Genomic DNA, 20,883 nt, shown 5'->3' on the forward strand with positions numbered 1-20,883 from the left:
GTTACCTGTGCTCTCTTTCAATTTGCCCTGATTGTTCACCTAATGGTAAAAGCTTATTTTTAAATTTTTTTTTCAAACACCTCTCTTCTGAAATATATTATATTATATTATATTATATTATATTATATTATATTATATATTTTTGCAGAATGAATACTCTTGTGTTTGTAAATACTTCTCCAGATGTTCTTGTCCACTTGCTCAAATTAAACACGTTTAAATACTGCAGATCTCATTACCTCGTATAAAACATTAATCAAATAAGGGTTTAATACATTTATTGTAGTCCATCAGATGTCCGTGTATCCTGTCATTTTTCCTGCATCCATTTCACTTTTTATTTCAGCGACGACTGACAAGGAAAAACTTAACTGCGCATGCGTAGCCTTTGGTCCTGCGTTGCCTGCAGTCGGCTCAGTGCAGTGGCCATATTTGTTGATGTGTCACCTCACTAGGAGCTAACATAAGGACGGTGGGCACGCTGCGTTGTGACTGCCTGTATAACATTCATACTGAATGGACCTAACATAACAGGTGAGTCAAAAGTCTAATTTGAGACCATTATAGGGTGAATTATTGTTTTAGACACGCTGCAATCCCGACAGCTGTGTTAGCTAGCGCGCTAGCGAGCTATCAGGTGTTTTCTAGCAGAGTCCGTGGTTAACGTGATCTCCTCATTCCTGGTTGCTAGTTTAGATGGAGAAATATTCGGTCCTAGCGCAAATATCTGATCTATTATACCATGATCTCTCGTGTCTAAATGAAGATAGCTAATCTTTGCCTGTAGAAGACTTCTGAGATGTTCTGTTGTTTATTTAGGAGAAGTCAGTGATTATGGATACAGTTGACAGGTAGATTAGCAGGGGCTAATTCCATGGTATCGATTTCGAAACCTTGTGTTTCCTGTTCTTTTTTTAAGATCTTGGGATCAGACTCACTTTCTTCGCTCACTGTGATTGGGGTTAATATCATACAGATAGCAGCTGATTCATGTATTCACAAACAGATATGAGAGTTTTGGATCGTGAGCTTTTCCAGTTGTTTTGTTTTGGTTTTTTTTTTTTTGTTTTTTTTTTTTTTGCTTTGAATGAGATTGAGGAGAGAAGCTTTTTTCATGTCAGTGATCCACTTTATATAAACAGGATCATACCGATCACACAACAGATCACACAGTGGAAATTTCTCTTCTGAATTGTGTTTATATTTTAAGGATCTGTGAAGATTCTGAGGTGGTTTTACATTTTCATTTTGCCCAGGTATTATACCTGATTTCACATGGCTCATCAGTTTTTCATGTCTTTTTAAAGCAACTGTTGAATGTGTCTCCAACATTTTGGCCAACAACCTGCTAAAATCTAAAATGTACAGCAAAGATAATAACTCTGGGTTACTCTGCTCCTTTGTACACATTTTAAAGTTGACTCAAATCAGAGTTTTTATAATGTTATATATCGTCCTATTCTCCAGCTGTGTATAATATCAGTATAAAAAAAGTTCAGAGACTTTACAGTGACCTTTTCCGTATGCCATTCCCAGATTTAAAGCAACCTGTCCAAAGTTCACCTATTGTATTTTGCCCTCACACTTGCTTTCTGGGAGTGTTATATTCAGAGAAAGATCTATACACTTGTAGTGCATGTTTGTCTTCTAAAGGGATTGGCATCTGTTGCAGTACCAATCAAGTTCATGTCACTGAGTGAATTCCAGTCTGATGAATAACAGCTCAAATTTCCTGAAGCAGCAGTCTCTGTGGAACAGGGAAAGAGGTTTCTATTATTTTCATGTGTACAGGACTGAACTAGGTTAGAAGGAGGATGTGACTTTCACTTTTTCACTCTTCTCTTAGCAGGAAGGAAGTATGATAAAGCAGAACAGATCTGCAGTTGTGTGTCTTTTTGTAACACCTTTAGTGACAAAGAGATTCTTATAAAGGAATGTTGTTCATCGTTAAGTAATTATACTATTTGAATGTAGTGCATAATAATTTGCTTGCTCCTTTTAGGTGTGGTGTGTTTGGAGAGCATGGAGCAGTTTGACTGTCAGGGAGAAGAGCACCCAACTCCCGAACCTCCTCACAGCACAGACGTCAGCTCAGCATGCACAGGGTCATCACAGGTCAGCGGAGAGGAGCTAAAAGGTGTAGTGGAGGATGTTGAAGCTGAACAAGACAGTGTGTTGGACAGCATTCAGTCTGAAGGTGCTGACAGGCTAGTGCTGAGACTGGACCTTTCTAAACAAGACCACGAACGAGCAACTGCAGATGATGGACAAGGGGATGGCAACAGCAGCTGTGACAGTGGAACCGCTTCTATAGATGAAATCAGGACTCCTCCAGCTCTTCCTAATGAACTTGTTGAGACAGGGCCTCCTGTTCTGGATGGAATAGTTGAAGATTTGCTTTCCTCCCAATGTACAGAAGACCAAAAAGAGGCCTCTTCTTGTGTTCCGGAAGATGCAAAAGAATCTTGTGAGTCAAACAAAACAACTTCACTTGAAGAAGGTCCTCTAGGGGATGCTCCCGAACCTCAAGGTCTGAGCAATCAGAAAGACAAAGTGACAAACTCTGATTCAACAGTTTCAAAACAGCATGAGGCTAATCACTCACACTCAATGTCCAGTGTAAACCTGTATGATACAGACTGCAGCAGAAAGCTAATATCTGAGATCCAGCGTGCCGTTTCTCAGGAATCTCTGCTGGATGAGTTGGAGTCAGAACTGCTGAGCTGTCAGGTACGGGATGAATTCAGCAGCAGAACAAGCCCTCCGAACGGTCTGCCTAAGGATCAGGGCTCCATGGTTGCGTTCGAGAAGTGCGTCCAGTTAAAGTACTCGCAACAGGAAAAGGCCATCAAAAGGTATCAAATATTTTGAAAATGTTTGTCTTTCACATACTCTGCTGTGAATCGCTGGTAGCATGGTGCTGCAGAGAGAAAACTGCATATTTAAAATGACACAACATGGGTTTAAATATTTCTGTCTGTCTCGCACAGTCGTCTCACAGTTCTGAAAAATCTGGAACAAGAAAGTTACAAATTATTGTCCACTGTGGAAATGTCATGATATTTTATTTGGCCCCATTATTTTCATCAAACTTCAAAGTAGATTATTTTGGATTAATATATAAAAACTTTTACAGAATTTGGTTTAGAGGACACATTTGCCAGACAAGGGCATGTGGGTATTCTTCAAATACCTGTACTCAGAAAGTGATAAACTTCTAGCATTTCCAGTTTTCTCCCAAAAATAAGTTTTCTTCACGACTATGCAAATATGTGAATGCTTTCAATTTTGTTACGGAAAAGTCAGAGGCTGTTTTGTAAATATTGCTTTAGGTAGTATAACCAAACGTAATGTCTGTCTACTTTGGTATGCTGTTATCATCTACTGGCTCCAACAGCAAAAACTAATTTTGCATCAGCTGACAGAAATGTTGCCAAAAAAAGAAAACACAACACAAAAGTTGTTTCTCAACCACAGGTTTAAGTAGATTGGCATTCCTGATATGCCTGATTTGCACAAACTCATCTTCCCTCCTTTTTTTTTCGCTTATTTTTTTTGTTGCTTATCTGACAAGTTATCAGCCGTGTGTTTTCTTTCAGTGAGAAAACGCACACACACACACACCCTTGTGTAATTGTTCACAGAATAATGTTGATTGTTTTATAGCTAAATACAGTGAGGAAAATAAGTATTTGAACACCCTGCTATTTTGCAAGTTCTCCCACTTAGAAATCATGGAGGGGTCTGAAATTGTCATCGTAGGTGCATGTCCACTGTGAGAGACATAATCTAACAAAAAAAATCCAGAAATCACAATGTATGATTTTTTTTAACTATTTATTTGTATGATACAGCTGCAAATAAGTATTTGAACACCTGAGAAAGTCAATGTTAATATTTGGTACAGTAGCCTTTGTTTGCAATTACAGAGGTCAAACGTTTCCTGTAGTTTTTCACCAGGTTTGCACACACTGCAGGAGGGATTTTGGCCCACTCCTCCACACAGATCTTCTCTAGATCAGTCAGGTTTCTGGCCTGTCGCTGAGAAACAAGAAGTTTGAGCTCCCTCCTAAGATTCTCTATTGGGTTTAGGTCTGGAGACTGGCTAGGCCATGCCAGAACCTTGATATGCTTCTTACAGAGCCACTCCTTGGTTATCCTGGCTGTGTGCTTCGGGTCATTGTCATGTTGGAAGACCCAGCCTCGACCCATCTTCAATGCTCTAACTGAGGGAAGGAGGTTGTTCCCCAAAATCTCGCAATACATGGCCCCGGTCATCCTCTCCTTAATACAGTGCAGTCGCCCTGTCCCATGTGCAGAAAAACACCCCCAAAGCATCATGCTACCACCCCCATGCTTCACAGTAGGGATGGTGTTCTTGGGATGGTACTCATCATTCTTCTTCTTTCAAACACGTTTAGTGGAATTATGACCCAAAAGTTCTATTTTGGTCTCATCTGACCACATGACTTTCTCCCATGACTCCTTTTGGATTATCCAAATGGTCATTGGCAAATTTGAAACGTGCCTGGACATGTGCTGGTTTAAGCAGGGGAACCTTCCGTGCCATGCATGTTTTCAAACCATGACGTCTTAGTGTATTACCAACAGTAACCTTGGAAACGGTGGTCCCAGCTCTTTTCAGGTAATTGATCAGCTGCTCCTGTGTAGTTCTGGACTGATTTCTCACCTTCCTTATGATCATTGAGACCCCACGAGTTGAGATCTTGCATGGAGCCCCAGTCTGAGGGAGATTGACAGTCATGTTTAGCTTCTTCCATTTTCTAATGATTGCTTCAACAGTGGACCTTTTTTCACCAAGCTGCTTGGCAATTTCCCCGTAGCCCTTTCCAGCCTTGTGGAGGTGTACAAATTTGTCTCTAGTGTCTTTGGACAGCTCTTTGGTCTTGGCCATGTTAGTAGTTGGATTCTTACTGATTGTATGGGGTGGACAGGTGTCTTTATGCAGCTAACAACCTCAAACAGGTGCATCTAATTTAGGATAATAAATGTAGTGGAGGTGGACATTTTAAAGGCAGACTAACAGGTCTTTGAGGGTCAGAATTCTAGCTGATAGACAGGTGTTCAAATACTTATTTGCAGCTGTATCATACAAATAAATAGTTTAAAAATCATATATTGTGATTTCTGGATTTTTTTTTTTTAGATTATGTCTGTCACAGTGGACATGCACCTATGATGACAATTTTAGACCCCTCCATGATTTCTAAGTGGAGAACTTGCAAAATAGCAGGGTGTTCAAATACTTATTTTCCTCACTGTATCTCTGAAATCCTTTCAGGCAACTCTCTGTATATAGAATATAAACAGTATGGTCTTGCAGTTCCTGAGCTGGTTCACATGGACATGCACATTTTTTTACACATAATGCTTTTTCTTTACTGTTTCATTTCTTTTTATGTTATTATTTGTCCTACCGCACTGGAAATACACGGATCAAGTAGACCTTTTTTCTAGGAAGACTACATACTGAATTTAGATCCAATGCTTTGTAACAATTGAAATGTTCACTTAAATAAAACTACTACAGAGCTCTTAAATACACTTACAATACAACATTACTTACATTCATCAGACTGCAGGATGTTTGTATTAAGTACATTTATTCTGGTTGCATTGATTTTAAAATAACTTTATACATGCTTCATAACAGACCAAATAATACAGAAATTTTGTAAAAAAAAAAAAAAAAATTTTTTTATTAGGTTGAATTTATTAGGCCAAAACCTGCAGGTACACTGTCATCACAGAATGAACATGGCTTAGTACCTGCTGTGTTTGCACTATATGTGGCAACATTCCCATGAGGTTTTACAAACGAACACCTGCTTTTCCTAGAAACTGGAGCCAGTCCAGCACTGTCAAGTGTTATTGTTAAGGAACTTGTTCAGTGAAAATTTTTGGACATGTGTTAAAATGTTAAATTAAATCTCTTCGAAAAGGTGTGGACAAAACAAGTAAAAACAATGAAATACATTTGTAAAACAACAGTTGCTTTATTTGTGTGACAGGTTGCTGGATGAGAATAAGAAACACCAGGAGTTGATTCTGGGCATCTGCTCTGAGAAAGACAACATGAGGGATGAGCTAAAAAGGAGGATGGACACCGAGAAACAACATCTTTGCACTATTAAGAAGGTAAATTAGTATTACTCAGCATTAAACTGTAGTTAGGCTGTGTGCACTGTTTTGCTCTGACATGAAGTGGCATGTTGTTGATGTTAATCATTATACATTTCCAGTCTACATTCAGCCTACCAGGCTTTGTTTATTTTTCCAGAATGACCACTGTTATTTGAGACATGGACAATATCAAGGCTAATAATAGCAACTAATAAATGTAAGCAGCACTGTGTTTAGCAAAATAAGCTTGCTCATGCTAGTTCAGATGGCAGACCTGAATAGCCAGTTTAGGCTTTCCTCACTGATTAATGTGCTTGAAGAGCCTGCATCTGGTGCTGAGTAAGTACACATTTTTGAGGCCAGCCATGGTTTTGGTGAGATTGCTATCTTCTTTTGTCCGGGGGGGTGCCTTTGTCACAGAGGGTAATAACGCAAATACAACAGTAGCCCTGGAGGCCATGTGTGTCTAAAGAGCAATAATCTGGTATCGTGGTAATGCAGGAAACTGCTGTGTGTACTATATACAACCAGCTTCTCATCAGAGCTGAATTGGAAGAGGCATCTGTGCTCGATCATCTCACCAGTGTCTTATCAGACTCATTGACTGCCTCCTTACTCCGAGAGAGAGCAAGCGACAGAGATGCTATCTTGGCTATCCTCTATAGCTCAGCAAACAACCATCCCTGTGAACAAAACCAATTATAAAGCTCTTAGTCCTACTTTTGATGTGAGAGTCATTCTTTGGGAAAGAAACGGGCATTTCAGCAGTGGATGAATAAGAAGCCTGGACAACAAGATGATTTCATGTCCAGGCAGATATTTTGTTTAAAGTTGCAGGGCAACAAAGCAGGTTTAACAAACTCTAAACCCTATTGACTCAGAACATTTGGTGTGCAGCTATTTTTGAGCTTAACACACTTCACAGTGGTGCAACTCTCCACAATGCTGTAACTACAGCACATGCTTCTGAATCCTACTGCTCTATACATATCAGCCGAGACACAAACTGGCTGACAGGGCGGGGGGACAAATCTCACTAGATGTGTTCAGGTAACAGACAAAGTCAATAATATGCAAGTATGTGGAAATGCTGACGAAACCCAGTGGAAAAAAAAAAACACTGGTGCCATCATAACACACATTGGCCTTGCAAGTAAACATCGGCCAAAAAATGCAAATACTAACAAGATTAAAATATTATTTTTCAGGTGATGTGAGTACAGTTCACCACACCTCATAACTGAAATGTTTCTGACAATTTATCAAAGACACTTTGTTTTACTACAGATACATTTTATGTTCATGTTCTGTAGTCTGTGTGAATGAGCTTAATTAGCGAACTTGCTTAACATTTTATATTTGCGTTACCTGTGTCTTTTTTTGCTAATTTTTAGTACATTTTTAGCAAGGAACCACAACATCGGACTGAACAGAACAATTAAGCTTTTTACACCCTGGGTAATAATGAATAAGGGCAATAAGGTCTTTAAGAACAATAATAACATGGCAGCTATTTAGGTATTTTCCTTTCTAATTAAGGACAGTTGCCTTTGTATCTTCCCTGTGAAACCCGCTTTTGTTTCGTCATACAGGGAGTGTTCATGATTAGCATTGCAGTAAAGATTTCTAAGCACATTTTTTTTTTAAATGTATATGTCTCTTCTTGTCCTGCTAGTTTGAGAGCAGGGTGGAGCAACTATTAAAGGAACTGAAAGAATCCAAGGACAAACTGGTTCACCAGGACCAGGCAGCTAAAAGCACCATTCAGCAGATGCAGAGGGAGATGTCCTTCCGCCTTGAGCAGGTTAGAGGTCATCACTATGACCACTGCCACCAGTACCATGGAAACAATCATCTAAGATGACACCCTTCCCCCATATTCCCACACAAAGCTCTTTTTCTTCCAGAGTGGATCAATTACATCTAAACAATGACCAGACTGTGGCTCTGACCCTCTATTTTCCTCATTCTGTAGGTCACTTTCCCGATAGAATGTGGCACTGTTATGTCTTTATTTCTCATTCTCGTGTATAATTCTGAGCCTGTCTTTGGATGACGAGGTCTGATGTTAAGCTAGATTTGGTACATAGGTGGAATGAGGAAGGATTCCATCAGACTGGGCTTCTCTTTCATGCAGTATTCTCACAAAAGTGTTAGCTTTCCTTCTTTTCCATGCAAACAAGAACCTCAAACACACTCAATCTCGCTAGCTTAAGTACTGAAAGCACCACATAAAGAAGGGTTTCTAACAATTTAACAAAAATCATTAATAAATAAATATAATAAACAATGCATGTCAGTGCTGTTGCATCATATGATTTTGCTCTCTTCAGGCTAGTAAAAAGTGTGAGGAGGCACGCCAAGAGAAGGAAACCATGGTTATGAAGTATGTGCGAGGAGAAAAAGAGGCACTGGACCTCCGTAGGGAAAAGGAACAATTAGAGAGAAAGCTCAGAGAGGCAACAGCAGAGGTGGACAAACAAGCCAGAAGAGGGAACCAGCTGGCACAGGAGAAAGGACGACTTCAGCAGCTACATGAAGCCAAAGTAAAACCATATATTATTGTTTTTTTGTTTTGTGTGTTTTTTTTCTTTATTAAATATTTTCATTTATTCAATGAGTTTCATTCTTGTTCCTGTAGGAGAATGAAATGAGCAGGCTATCTCGGGAACTGGAAAAGCTTAAAGATGAGATCAACTCTCATATCATCAAGGTGAAATGGGCCCAGAACAAATTAAAGAGTGAGACAGATGCTCATAAGGTAACTTGTATAAACCTGCTAACAGTGTTGAAATTTAGTAAAGGGAAATGAAACTTTAAAAAGCCCTCACCTGTAATGTAATACAGATATATATCATGCACGGTTGTCAGTCTATATATGTCAGTATATATTAGATACGTTTTTTGTTTTGTTTTTTTCTTGTGGTGTTCAAATTTTTTTTCCTTTACAAAACAGGAAACAAGAGATAAGTTAAGAGAAACTACTGCCAAACTGACGCAAGCGAAAGAGGAGACCGAACAGATCCGCAAGAATTGCCAAGACATGATTCGTACATATCAGGCAAGTCTGAATAAGATGTTTATTAAAAAATGTGTCTAAAATATGCTTGTACACCTGAGAGTTTTAAATATCCACTAGAGGACAGTATTGACTGTTGTGTAGTTTTTGAGCTCTTGATTTCAGAACATGGTAAACTGTATGCTATATGCTTGCTTTGTTTTCGGGTGCCTGGTCAACTGTAAAACCCTCTACTTTAACATTATTCATTTCTGATCATATGAATGTATAGTCCAAAACTATAAGTATTCTGTCTTGGTATGTGTATTACACCCATTTTCTCAAATGTATCTCTATAATCTATATGAGCAAGATCCCAATAAAGCTAGGAGTGACTCAAGTTCCTTATCATTTGTTAGGGGAAATTAATTATTTTGCTCCAGGTTCATAATTACTCTTTCACTGTCTAGGAGTCGGAGGAAATTAAGTCTAATGAATTGGATGCAAAGCTGCGGGAGACAAAGGGTGAGCTGGAGAAGCACAAGCAGGAGCAGACAGGCCAGCTGGAGGTAAACTCTCTGTTCTTTATTTACTCCTGTTTCATAGGGTCTGTCCATTTTATCCTTTACACTTCAGAAAACAACAACCTGAGACCTTTATAATGTCAAGCGTCTATTTTTGTACTGATGCAATACGTTTACAGACAATACATGCATGAGATGTAGGTAAAGTAATTTACATTTTGAAGCGATATATAGCTATTCTCTTCGTTAGTAGTGACGCATTACCAAATTCAACTTTAATTACTGTCTTTAAAGACCTCAGGCTTTTTCAGTAAAGTATTATTTGTATTATTTGCATTTTTATTAGCTTTAATAAACTTTAACATTGCTTGGAACATTCTCTCAGCCATTACTTTGCTAATTAGAATGGGCGGAATGAAGCAATTGGCTAATGGGACTTTTGCATTTGCATCATGTTCTCCACTGTGATTGACAGATGCATCGAGCTAAGATTAAGGAACTGGAGGATCTAAAGAGGAGCTTCAAAGAAGGCATGGATGAACTTACCACTCTTAGAACCAAGGTTAGATAAAAAGAAAACTCATAGACTATGTATATGCATAGCATACATAATTATTTGTGAAGATTTGTATGCTTATTTAATGTTGCTCTTTCGCATACAGGTCAAATGTCTGGAGGATGAAAGGCCTCGATGGGAAGATGAGCTTTGTAAATACAGAGAGATCATTAACAGACAGAAGTCTGAGATCCAGAACCAGCGTGAGAAGCTGGGGGACATTCATAGATTAGAGGAGCAGCATCAGAGGTAACTGATGCACCCCAAACCACTAACCTAGGTCAATTAATTCTGCCACTCGCCATGCCCTTCATGATTTAGAGGAGCCCATAGCTACTGTAATATTGGGTTTATGGAGCATTTGTCTTACCCATCTGGTGCAAGTGTCTCAAAATTGTATCACATTAAGATTGAGTTTTCTAATTAGAGATGAATTCAAGAGATGATTATTCATGTGAACACTCCTGGAATAAAGCAGCTGATGTAGCCGCTAAGTGTGTCAGTTCTCAGCAGTGGGTGAATTCCTACTAACGAAGAGATACAAGGGTGGCGCTGGGCCCACTGCAGTGTGATCATAGGACCTCTTCTAGAGTTTACAGAATGATTCATGTGTGGGTGTAAGAGTCTCGGTGTGTTTGTCACCAAGTCATTAGGACATATAACAGTGGATAATGTGTCATCATTTCAATGTCTTCTAGGAATGGAAGTTGCAGTAAATCGCTTAAAACTGTATATGTGCATGTGTTTCTTGGAATGTGTTTTATTCTGGTGTTTGTTTTTTAACAGAGATGAGCAGGAGACAGCATTGCTGAAGGAGGAGGTAGAGAGTCTGAACTTGCAGTTTGCAGATCTACACAAAGATGTACAGGGTGGCCGAGTGCGAGAGGCCGAGCTCCTGACCTTCACAGAGAAAATGGCGAGTAAGAATGCTCAGCTGCAATCTGAGAACAACGGCCTGCAGACTCAGCTGGACCAAATGACCACTAGGTCCAGGGAGCTGCAGAACAGACTGGAGGAGACTGAGAGGTCCCTGACAGAAATGGTGTGTCCAACTGTGGATGTTTAAATACTTCTATTATTATCTATTCCACCTCCCATCTACCGAAATCAATACTGAGAGTGTGTCCTGTGTTAAAATGGCTGCTTTAAACTACGTTCACAACACAAAAGAAACCTTATTGTTCACATGGTGGAAAAGAATACACTAATCTAATGATTATGAATTGTATGCCTCTCTTGGTATAAATTAGATTGATTGGTTTGTGTGTGTGTGTTCAGACAGCGAAGCTGAAGAGAGAGGAACAGCGAATGCACGATGAAGTTCAGGCTCTGAAGACAGAACGAGCTGCATTGCAAGCAGAGACAGAGCAGCTGAAGACACGAGTAGAGGAGCTGAGAGACGAGTTGGTTACACAGAAAAGGAAACAAGCTGTCAACATCAAGGATCTGACAAAGCAGCTCACACAAGGTAACAGTGATACCAACACTATTACTGTTGTGGTCTGAAAAAAAAAAAAGAAAATGGTTTTCATGTTATTTTTAATTTCAAAACATAACATTCGGGAAGGAAGATAAAAGGGTGAGTTCATTATGAAATATTTGTACAACAAGTCAAATCCTCAATGGGTTTTTGGGGTTTTTGTATTTTTTTACAGCAGTGTTCCTTTTGTTTTTTTTATAGCTATTGTAAACGTTATGAACATAGGAGTGACAGCTTAAGTAATCAAAGTTACTATATAAATATATAAGCTAAGGGCTTAGAAGTTTTAGTAGAGTTAAAAAAAGACATGAGAAACCAGAAATAGGAAAATTGGTCAAGTAAAAAAACAAAAAGCCAGTTGAATATGCATTATTATCTCTATTGAAAAAAACCTGGGTGAAGAAACTGTCTGATCTTATAATTTGACAAACCCTGACACAGCTAATATGTAAAGTTTTCTTATGCTACTATTGGGCCACTATATGTTTGATTGTTAGATGCAGTAGCATGACCTTGATCACAATAAGAAACTTCTGTTTGTGAAATCAGTTGGCAACTCCAGAAGACGGTCTATTTTAATCTCTTTCTGTGTCATGTTCCTGTATAAATGCTGATATAAATATCGTCTCAGGCTTGATTTAGATCTATTTTAGTTTGTAAACAGTTCCTATTTAAATGACTGTCAGCATTTCTATCCTCGCTGGTTCATTATTTAAGTGTTAATTTGAACAAAGTTAAAAGCAGTCTTTCTGAATGAGAAGAAAACCCTTGAAACCAGAACATCAGTTAATAAACAAAAATAAAATGACAAAACAGAGTTGGTAAAGCATCAACAGATGTTTGTCTCTATGACTGTTATTCAATTTCATGTTGTATACGAAGCCTTTTAAATCTGCTTCGTTCATTATTTTAATGGAGCATTTATCTGAAGTCCCTGGTTTCCTGAGGCACTGTTGGTAATTATAAAGCCATGTTGGAGCTCTCAGGGGGCTTGTGAAGGGGCTATGCTGCAGAATCAGACAGATTGAGGTAATGTATTCATCCCACAGTGTGACTGCAGGAAAAGCTAGGTTAGGCCACAGTGCATGTTCACACCACATTTTGCTAAGAACAAGAGAGATGAAAAAAGGAACATTAGAGAGTCTGGGGATTTGTTCCTATAGAGGGCATTTGAGGAATGTGAAAGTTTTTTTTAAGCAGCTCTATTTCTGCTTCTTCTCTCTGGTGTCTGTTGACTTTCTTCAGCTCAAGGCCCAGACCTTTATCTTGAAGTATATTAATTGAACTTATTCAAATTGTGGTGGGTATATGTGTCATGTAGATTGTAGTTTCACTCTCGCATTGAGGACGAGGAGAGTTTCAGGTGCTTGTTTTCAGGTTATTCTTCTCTCTGTAATAGCACGCAAGAAGCTGGAGCAGGTAGAGAATGGAGGCTGTGATCGGGAGGGCAGCAGCATGGGCAGTCGCTCCAGTTCCTCAGGTACACCTTTATTTTCAAGTTCTAATCATTTTAACAATACTGTCATAAATATAAAGAAGCTCTTGGTTACTTGGCCCACATAAGAGTTGTTTCTATCTATCTTCATCCGCATCTCGAAGCATCCTGGTCTTACATTCTTGGTGCGAGTGATTGCCATCTGCTGTGCGAGGCTGATTGTTATTCTCCATATGGTGTGACTGTCACTTGAGTGTGCTCAAAGACTTTGTTTCTGTTCCTTCTCCGTGTGTGTTTCTTTTTTGGTGACAATCTCTGTTTTTCTGTCTCTCAGGCTCCCTTAATGCTCGAGGCAGCAGTATGGACGATCGTTCTCCTGAGAACCAGTCGGGTTCATCCGTGGTGGTGGACAGCTTTCCAGAGGTGGACAAGGCCGTGTTGGTGGAGCGTATCGTACGATTGCAGAAAGCCCATGCACGAAAGAATGAGAAAATCGAATTCTTGGAGGACCATATCAAGCAGCTTGTTGAAGAGATCAGGAAAAAGACTAAGTGAGTGAGATGGCATGCGATCTAATATGAATATGAACAGATCGACATTCCAGTTTTTAAACAGCATCTCAAAATGTCACAGCAGCTGCTAGTTTCCTTTTTTTGTTTATATTTAATCACCTGCCTATCTCTTATTCCTCATGGTAGATCATCATCACATACTCTCAATACTCCTTCTGACTTGTACAGCCTCCTTTACATATATACTGTCTTTTTCATTTGTATTAGATTACCACTAGATGATGCATTTCTGCATTTAAAGTCAATAACTATCAAAATCCAATAAAGACTGGATGGGCTTTTTGGCATGTATGTACATAATTACACTCACTGTGAGACCTGCATAAGACATCTGGCCATGGGCTATAATTACATTGTAAATTCAGATGTAGACTTTCATGCCAAACACATGGCTCTATTTGACTGTTTTACTGGTACAGTATAAAGTTAAGAGTGCTGTGTGTTAAGAGTGAGGTTGGATGTGCTTTGCTGCTAGATGCTTGGTTTTCACTGTGAATGAGCATTGTACATTCGTTTTTCCACTGGAGGAGGCTCTGTAGAAGTATTGTTAACTGATCGTTCAGCTTTCAGTGAATACGCTAAAGCTTCTTTGTTTTGTTTATGCATTTTGTATTTTCTCATGACCTGACAATCTGCGTTTTGTCATCTTGTTAAAAACAAAGGCTGGTGAAGGAATGGCTATTTTTAGCTGCAGTGATATATGGTAACAGGACTGATTTATTTATATATTTTTTGATACTCTGCAACATTTAATGTAACTATAAATGGATAAATAGTATGTAAATAAAAACACTATAATCATTAGCAAATTGCTGTGGTGTTAAGTGCAATAAAACATATCAGGTTTTCCTATCCTAGATCACAGCATCAAGCTTTGTTCTTTATTTATTTTAGTGAAAATCCTATTTATAGTCTTACAAGTATTGTTTAAAATAGAAAAAGCTGTGAAAAATCCCCAAAAAAAGATTTACATTGCAAACAGATTTATATTGTTACAGAACTTTTCTTTTAACAAAGGGCTAGAAACACACTGTCCTTTATGTCTATATTCTGAAAATGTATTGATTAATTATAATTTTATAATCTAGACTGCCCTGTGAAAATCCGATTCACACACAATTTTTAATAACATGCTGACATGGATAAAACTGCTTTGCTCTTTCTTGCCTTTCCTCTGTCCAAATATTTCTGACGTTAAGACAACACTGAAACAGCTTTTATTTGTCTTTCTGTGGGAATTTTATTTTACTCTTATAAGGGAAATGCTTTGCCAGAATTTGTATGCATTTTCTTCTGGCTATTTTTAAATTAGTTAAGATTAGATTAGTTTGTCAAGATGACATCTAGTGAGGTCAGCGTTTTCCCCAAACATACGTTTCATACTCAAACGTATTGATGTTTATAATGAAGAAATATCACATAGCTTCCTGATTATGCTTGATTATACCTTATTTCTATCACTATTAAGCACACAGAATCAGGTTGCAACGGTGGACAAAGAAGTATAGAGATATTTCACAGTGACAGTCTCTGCTTCTACCTCTGCAGATGTTAGTGTTTTTAAACTTGGTTACAGAACATCTGTATGATAAATTGATTGCAGAATTAAACTGTAGTTGATTTAGTTCAATTCCCCAGTTAGTGCATTAAGCAGATGGTGCCTCATTTCTACAGAGGAAAAAAATTAAAAATTGATTTTTTTTTATTTATTTATTTATATATTTTTTTTTAAGAGCCGGATATTAGATATTAGTCTCGGGTGTTTGGTAGCAAACATGATTTTGTAGAAGCTGTAATTTAAATTGAATTGTGGTGTGAATTATATGGAAGTACACTCTCTTTCTAGATGCTTTAATATTTTACACTGAGAAAGTGCATGATCAGTACATATCAGTTGTCACTGAAATTTTGCCATTTGTACAGTATATTTGTGGTTTGCATTCTAAACTGCATATGTCCTTCTAAGCAAAGTGCTGCTGTCCTTGCTTTCCCCCCACTGCTCTTACTGCTACAGCAGAGAATCAGGCCAATGCCATCCTGCCCTGTCTTTATATAGTAACAGAGAGTGAAATAATTTTAGGACATATTGCCACTGGTTCTGAACTACCATCAGAAAGTGTTGCCAGATGTCAAAGAATAATGAAGTGGATGATAAACCGATTATGCTAAACTTAAATGAACTTCTCTTCTTATTTGCATACAAACGGTGACATGTTCAACACCAAAATGTAATTTCTTTTTATTTTGTTCTGTTAAAATACTGCCGTGATGGAAATTGGGTCTAAATGGACCCTAGATAAATTTAAGGTAAGCCAATTTGTTTTTTGTAGCGGCGAGTGAGTGAATTATGGATGGATGATTGATTTTGTGTTTTTTGTGCCACTTACCTATCTGTGCTTTTCCCAGTTTTAGCTTGTGCTATAGTTTCTTCCCTCTCTGTTTTAGATAGCTGGAACATGTTCCTGTTTTCTCTGATTTATCTGATCATCTGTTTTAATTACAAACAGTCAATGGCACATCACTTGGGGAGTTCACCCTATACATGCATGCCCTCTAATGTCCTTGTTTTGAAACATGGTCTGAATAAAGCATTAAAAGCAAAATGGCCGTTATGTGGGCCATGCGTCACTGTGGTTAAAAAAAGTTTCAGATTGGGAGAGATACTTCTTTTCATCTTCATTTTTACATATTAAAAAGTCAACAGTAATGGCAGTGCCAATAATGATTTCAAATTTCCATCTGCACATTGCCGCTTTCTGCCGATTTCAAATTGAGCCACTTAAAAATAAATTAGACTTTTATGACTTGATTTTTTTTTTCAGGGTATAATTTAATCTGAAGATTTGATCCTTTTAATAAAATGCACACGAAAGATGCAATAGTTTTTTTTTTGCTGTCCTCACCTGGGCGGTCTGTATAACCAAAACAAACAGCCTCAGTAGGAATTTCATTTTCTCTTTGCATTTATTGTCATATATTGGCTTATGCCTTTGTGTAATGGAAAGTAAGTCTTCCTGCTTTCACAAGGCTTTTAGAAAGCCACTCTTGCTGTATCGGTTTAATCATGATAGTGGGCTTGGCTGAGCTCGCCAATTTTAAAAACTGATAGCTTCTTGGAGTTCTTTGATTACTTGCAGTTTATTGCAGCCTGGTGTCCTGAAGAGCGAAGCTACATTGATTTAATGATTTAATGTTCTGCGACATCTATTGTGTCCTGGTACATTAGTGGCTTTAGCTTATCCTTTTCCCTCGAAGGTGTCGGTAGCACAACAGCCACAGCAGAGCTTTTAGAATGTCTGTGAACAATGGTTTGTGTGTTTATATACGCACTTATGTTGTAACTAAACCAGTGCAGTGATCGTATATTCCGTAATGTGTCCCTGCAGAATTATCCAGAGCTATGTGCTGAGGGAGGAGTCTGGAGCACTCTCGTCTGAGGCATCTGATTTTAACAAAGCCCACCTGAGTAAAAGAGGGGGCATCATGGCTTCTCTATACACCTCACACCCTGCTGACAGTGGACTCACCCTTGACCTCTCACTGGAGATCAACAGGAAGCTCCAGGCAGTGCTGGAGGACACGCTGCTCAAGAACATCACACTGAAGGTAATGTTGTCTGCTTTAGTCAGTGCATGTGCTTTTTTTATTTTCTGTTTAGTTCTCACAATCTAGGATTTGTTGCATGTAATTAGGGCTCAGTATGTGGTAAATTGCCTATACATGGTTCACTAGGAGAATTGATATCGCTCGGCTGCCTCTTGGTATTTGCTGATGTAATCGCAGAATTGTATGTGGCTGGGAAGATAGCAATCATAAACAAAGCACATTGAGCAGTGATTGAATAATGACGCATAGTGAGTACATTCCCACACTGGATGGCTGCCGATCATGAGCATTAGGCATCATGCAGCAGGACAGAGAAAGGCTTCATGTCCTAGACATAACTCTAAGCACACAAAACTCTATGGATGCTGTGTATGGAAATGTATTAGTAATAAGATCAAGGTGCATTAAAGGTCTGTTTTTTAGGATTATTTGTTCACTTGTTACTGGCATAAACAAAAGCAATCTCCAGTCATGTATAATAATAGATCTGCTCCCACTGTACGACAATAATCAGTCTACTTGATATGCCCAGATGGGTTAAATGCTTTTCTCTCAGCCGTGGTGGATCTGTTAGAACGTTGAGTAGTGCTCACTCGGGAAAATACACTACTCATAGTCGGGTTTTTCTCATTCCTGCTGGTCATTAAGGGCTTATCTGCTTCACCTGTTGTATGTGTGTCTGCCCAAGCTGATGATTCCTGGACACACAAAGTGAGAGTAACTTTAAAACATCTTGATTTTAAGAGACTGGTTCATAACAAGACAGCCATGCATGCTGTAAACTGATTGAGTTGCCCGACAGCTCAATCAGAGGAGTTCATGTGTGTAGGTAACCTTTGCAGCGACAATTTGGCCTCTGAACAACTCTGAGGATTGTTCAGCTACAGCTAAATCAGGTAGAATTAGACCCTAAAAATAGCTTAAACTGTAGAGTGAACACTGGCGTTAGACTAAAGCAGCAAGAATCCCCACTGCCTTTCAAGCTTACCCTCAAATAACTCAAATTTACTCTCTTTATCTCTTCAGCTCTATTTCACTTCCTTTGTGTTTCTCTCTCTCTCTCTACAACCCTGGGTTGAAATCGTACTTTGCTGTATGAAACACCCAAAGTCCTCATAACATTGTGATGTTTTCCTTTACAGGAGAATCTCCAGACCTTGGGCTCAGAGATAGAGAGATTGATCCAGCAACAGCGACCGGTTGAACCCGGTGTCAGGAAAAAATGACAGCAGTGCTCTCAGCAGACATCACAAATGCGGAAGTTTACAAGGTGCTCTGAAAGACCAGGTATTGTGGTTCACCCAGAGGGCTGGCAAGAAAAACAGAAACGCACATACTGACACGCTCCGACATTCTGTATAACAAGCTGGGAATGGAGCAAAGCAAACCACAAATTGAGCGACCTCTTATTGGACTTGAGTCCTCTCCATCTGCTTGCTGTCGGACTGTCCTACACCATCATCACTCCCCTGTTATTATCAAATGTGTACCTATTGTGCCTGCCCTCTAAAGTACATAAATGAATTGCACACTGTCAACCGAATGAGGTGTGAATGTAGAAAGCCTGGATAATGAATGATTATTCATTGATTATACATGTATGCGATGAAGGTACTTCCACTTTCCTCTGAAGAGCTTGACCCTAATAACTAAAAGAAAGCAGCTTCAGCAGGTAATGGTGCATTTTTGAAACGGAGAACGTCTTCAGACCTGCTCTAAATCATTATCATGCTGAATAAAGGCCAATGCTTCTTTTTTCTGGCCCCTTATGCTTTTGTGCCAATTACTGAATGTGTGTAAAGTAGACACACTAATGCAAACTCCCACATGGTGGCTTGGAAAGAGGACATGTTTTTTTTTTTTTGCCACAAGGCTTTCTTTTAGCCAGATGCCATTTTCTGAGTGATGCACTTATAAAAAGTCCAGATATCACACTGCATGCACTTTTTTACAGGATAAGGTGTCTTGGTACAGTATAAAGCAGAATAATCCTAAGAACATTGAGAATAATTTGATGTAATTATCATTGGTCTTTAATAAGTGAGTTTTGTTTTTTTTTACCGTCCTAAATTAAGTTCTTATAATTTGTGTTTTTTTTTTTTTTTTTTGTTCTGCCTGCTGATTGGAAATTAATGTCTGCCATTTGTTATAGGGAGAAAAAAACTGTCAGGATTTATATTGTCACGTTTCTTCTCCCTCTCTCTATTTTTTTTTTTTTATGTGAAACTGTTGGGAGGCTTAATTAAAGAGCTGGTTTGAAGGAATAATTGGAAAAGACAAATTAACATTAGTATATAAGGAAATCTGTGCAAATCGTTTTTTTGTTTTTTTTTTATGGGGGTTCTCTGAAACAGGCCTGAGCTGTGATACCCACAGCAACTGTCCCATTTAAGGCCCTAAAAAAGAGTGAATTTGTGGTGGCAAATTCTTCCATTGGTGGATTGAATCCAGACTGTATGATTTTCTACAAGCTGTATTCGGACTGCCTGGGGAGTTGCTGGCCTAGAGATCTCTGCTCTGCATATTCAAGATGTGATAAGAAATGTGTCATTAGCTGCTTTATTTTACACTCCCTTTCGTTGTTTTTTTTTTTTGTTTTTGTTTTTTTTTTTTCCGAAGGTAAATGGTGAAGGATTGTTTGGGATGTGGCAATGTACAGGGACCATGCCTTCAGCTGCCAGCCTTTTCCACGTTTTAAACCCAGACATATGAATTGTAAACCTTTGGCCCTAAGCTGCAATGAGGAGATTCAAAATCATGTACCACATAACAACTTGAGGCCAGTGCTGGAATCTTCACCTTTTCTTTCTAAACTCCATCATCCTAGACATACCAGAGACATTCCCTACAAACAAAGAAAGAAGAAAATATTGTGCAATGTGAACAGATAAAATTGACTTTGGAGTCTAAACTCCAAAGATAAACACTGTCAATAATCGTTTGAGTCCGTTTCATAATTTATTTAAATCTCCCTGTTAAATTCTATTAAGTATGAAATGACAAGAATTCTCTTTTGAAGTATGTGTGTATGTGAGTTGTGATCAAAACTGATGAAAATACTGTTGAATCTTTTGCTGATCTGTCATCTGTGCTCTGTTCAATTAATGTAGTCATACTGTGATTATACAAACTTGTAGATATGATGTGATGTAAATGGTCAACTGTTTTTAAAAATACAAATCTTGATTCCTTTATGTAAATATGGTGCTTACAAGGAATAAAAAAAAAACACCAAAACAACGAAACTGACTCCTGAAACAGTTTTTTTTTATGGTCATTTCTTTGTATCATGGCACAACATATTTCAGGTAAAGAGTTGTAGTAAACCATCAGAGCACTTTTATGCAAATTGCAGCATCTGGGCAGGCATCAGCAAGTATTCAATTATGCAGGTCAGTGTGTTTATAACGGGAGAGTTTAAATATAGCTGAGCTACACAAGACACAGGGTTGGAGTTTCTTCCCAAGAGACTTGCCTCCACAATCTCTGCTGAATTTGACCACAGAAGCTGATGGTGAAGATGGCCATGTCCTCATCAGACTTTTGGAGATGGGTGTATTCAGTGCAT

The 20,883-nt window shown here is 38.5% G+C and overlaps 1 protein-coding gene across 2 annotated transcripts; it reads left to right on the plus strand.

The window, feature by feature from the left end:
- The first annotated feature begins 380 nt into the window (after positions 1-380).
- ccdc186 (coiled-coil domain-containing protein 186) lies at positions 381-20,560 on the plus strand. Of its 2 annotated transcripts, XR_006926492.1 has the most exons (17): positions 384-534; positions 2,003-2,855; positions 6,033-6,159; positions 7,820-7,948; positions 8,478-8,690; positions 8,786-8,905; positions 9,101-9,205; positions 9,613-9,711; positions 10,142-10,228; positions 10,329-10,471; positions 11,009-11,264; positions 11,501-11,690; positions 13,102-13,182; positions 13,472-13,688; positions 17,096-17,315; positions 18,458-18,602; positions 19,935-20,560. XR_006926492.1 is itself a non-coding variant. In XM_046854104.1 (16 exons), exons 2-16 carry the CDS (start codon positions 2,023-2,025, stop codon positions 18,539-18,541), a joined length of 2,904 nt encoding a protein of 967 aa, XP_046710060.1. In that variant the 5' UTR covers positions 381-534; positions 2,003-2,022; the 3' UTR covers positions 18,542-20,560. The 2 variants fall into 2 exon arrangements, 1 of the variants encoding a protein (XP_046710060.1); XM_046854104.1 differs by having other exon boundaries at positions 381-534; positions 18,458-20,560.
- Positions 20,561-20,883: the final 323 nt, after the last annotated feature.

Source organism: Silurus meridionalis, chromosome 7, assembly GCF_014805685.1.
Source record: "Silurus meridionalis isolate SWU-2019-XX chromosome 7, ASM1480568v1, whole genome shotgun sequence".
In the NCBI taxonomy this organism is placed as follows: domain Eukaryota; kingdom Metazoa; phylum Chordata; class Actinopteri; order Siluriformes; family Siluridae; genus Silurus; species Silurus meridionalis.

Bases quoted from the DNA above. Each gene is read 5' to 3' on its own strand.
- ccdc186 (XM_046854104.1), top strand. From the start codon at position 2,023: ATGGAGCAGTTTGACTGTCAGGGAGAAGAGCACCCAACTCCCGAACCT. The intron at 7,949-8,477 runs GTTAGAGGTCAT...TGCTCTCTTCAG, and splicing joins TGTCCTTCCGCCTTGAGCAG to GCTAGTAAAAAGTGTGAGGA. The intron at 9,206-9,612 runs GCAAGTCTGAAT...TTCACTGTCTAG, and splicing joins ACATGATTCGTACATATCAG to GAGTCGGAGGAAATTAAGTC.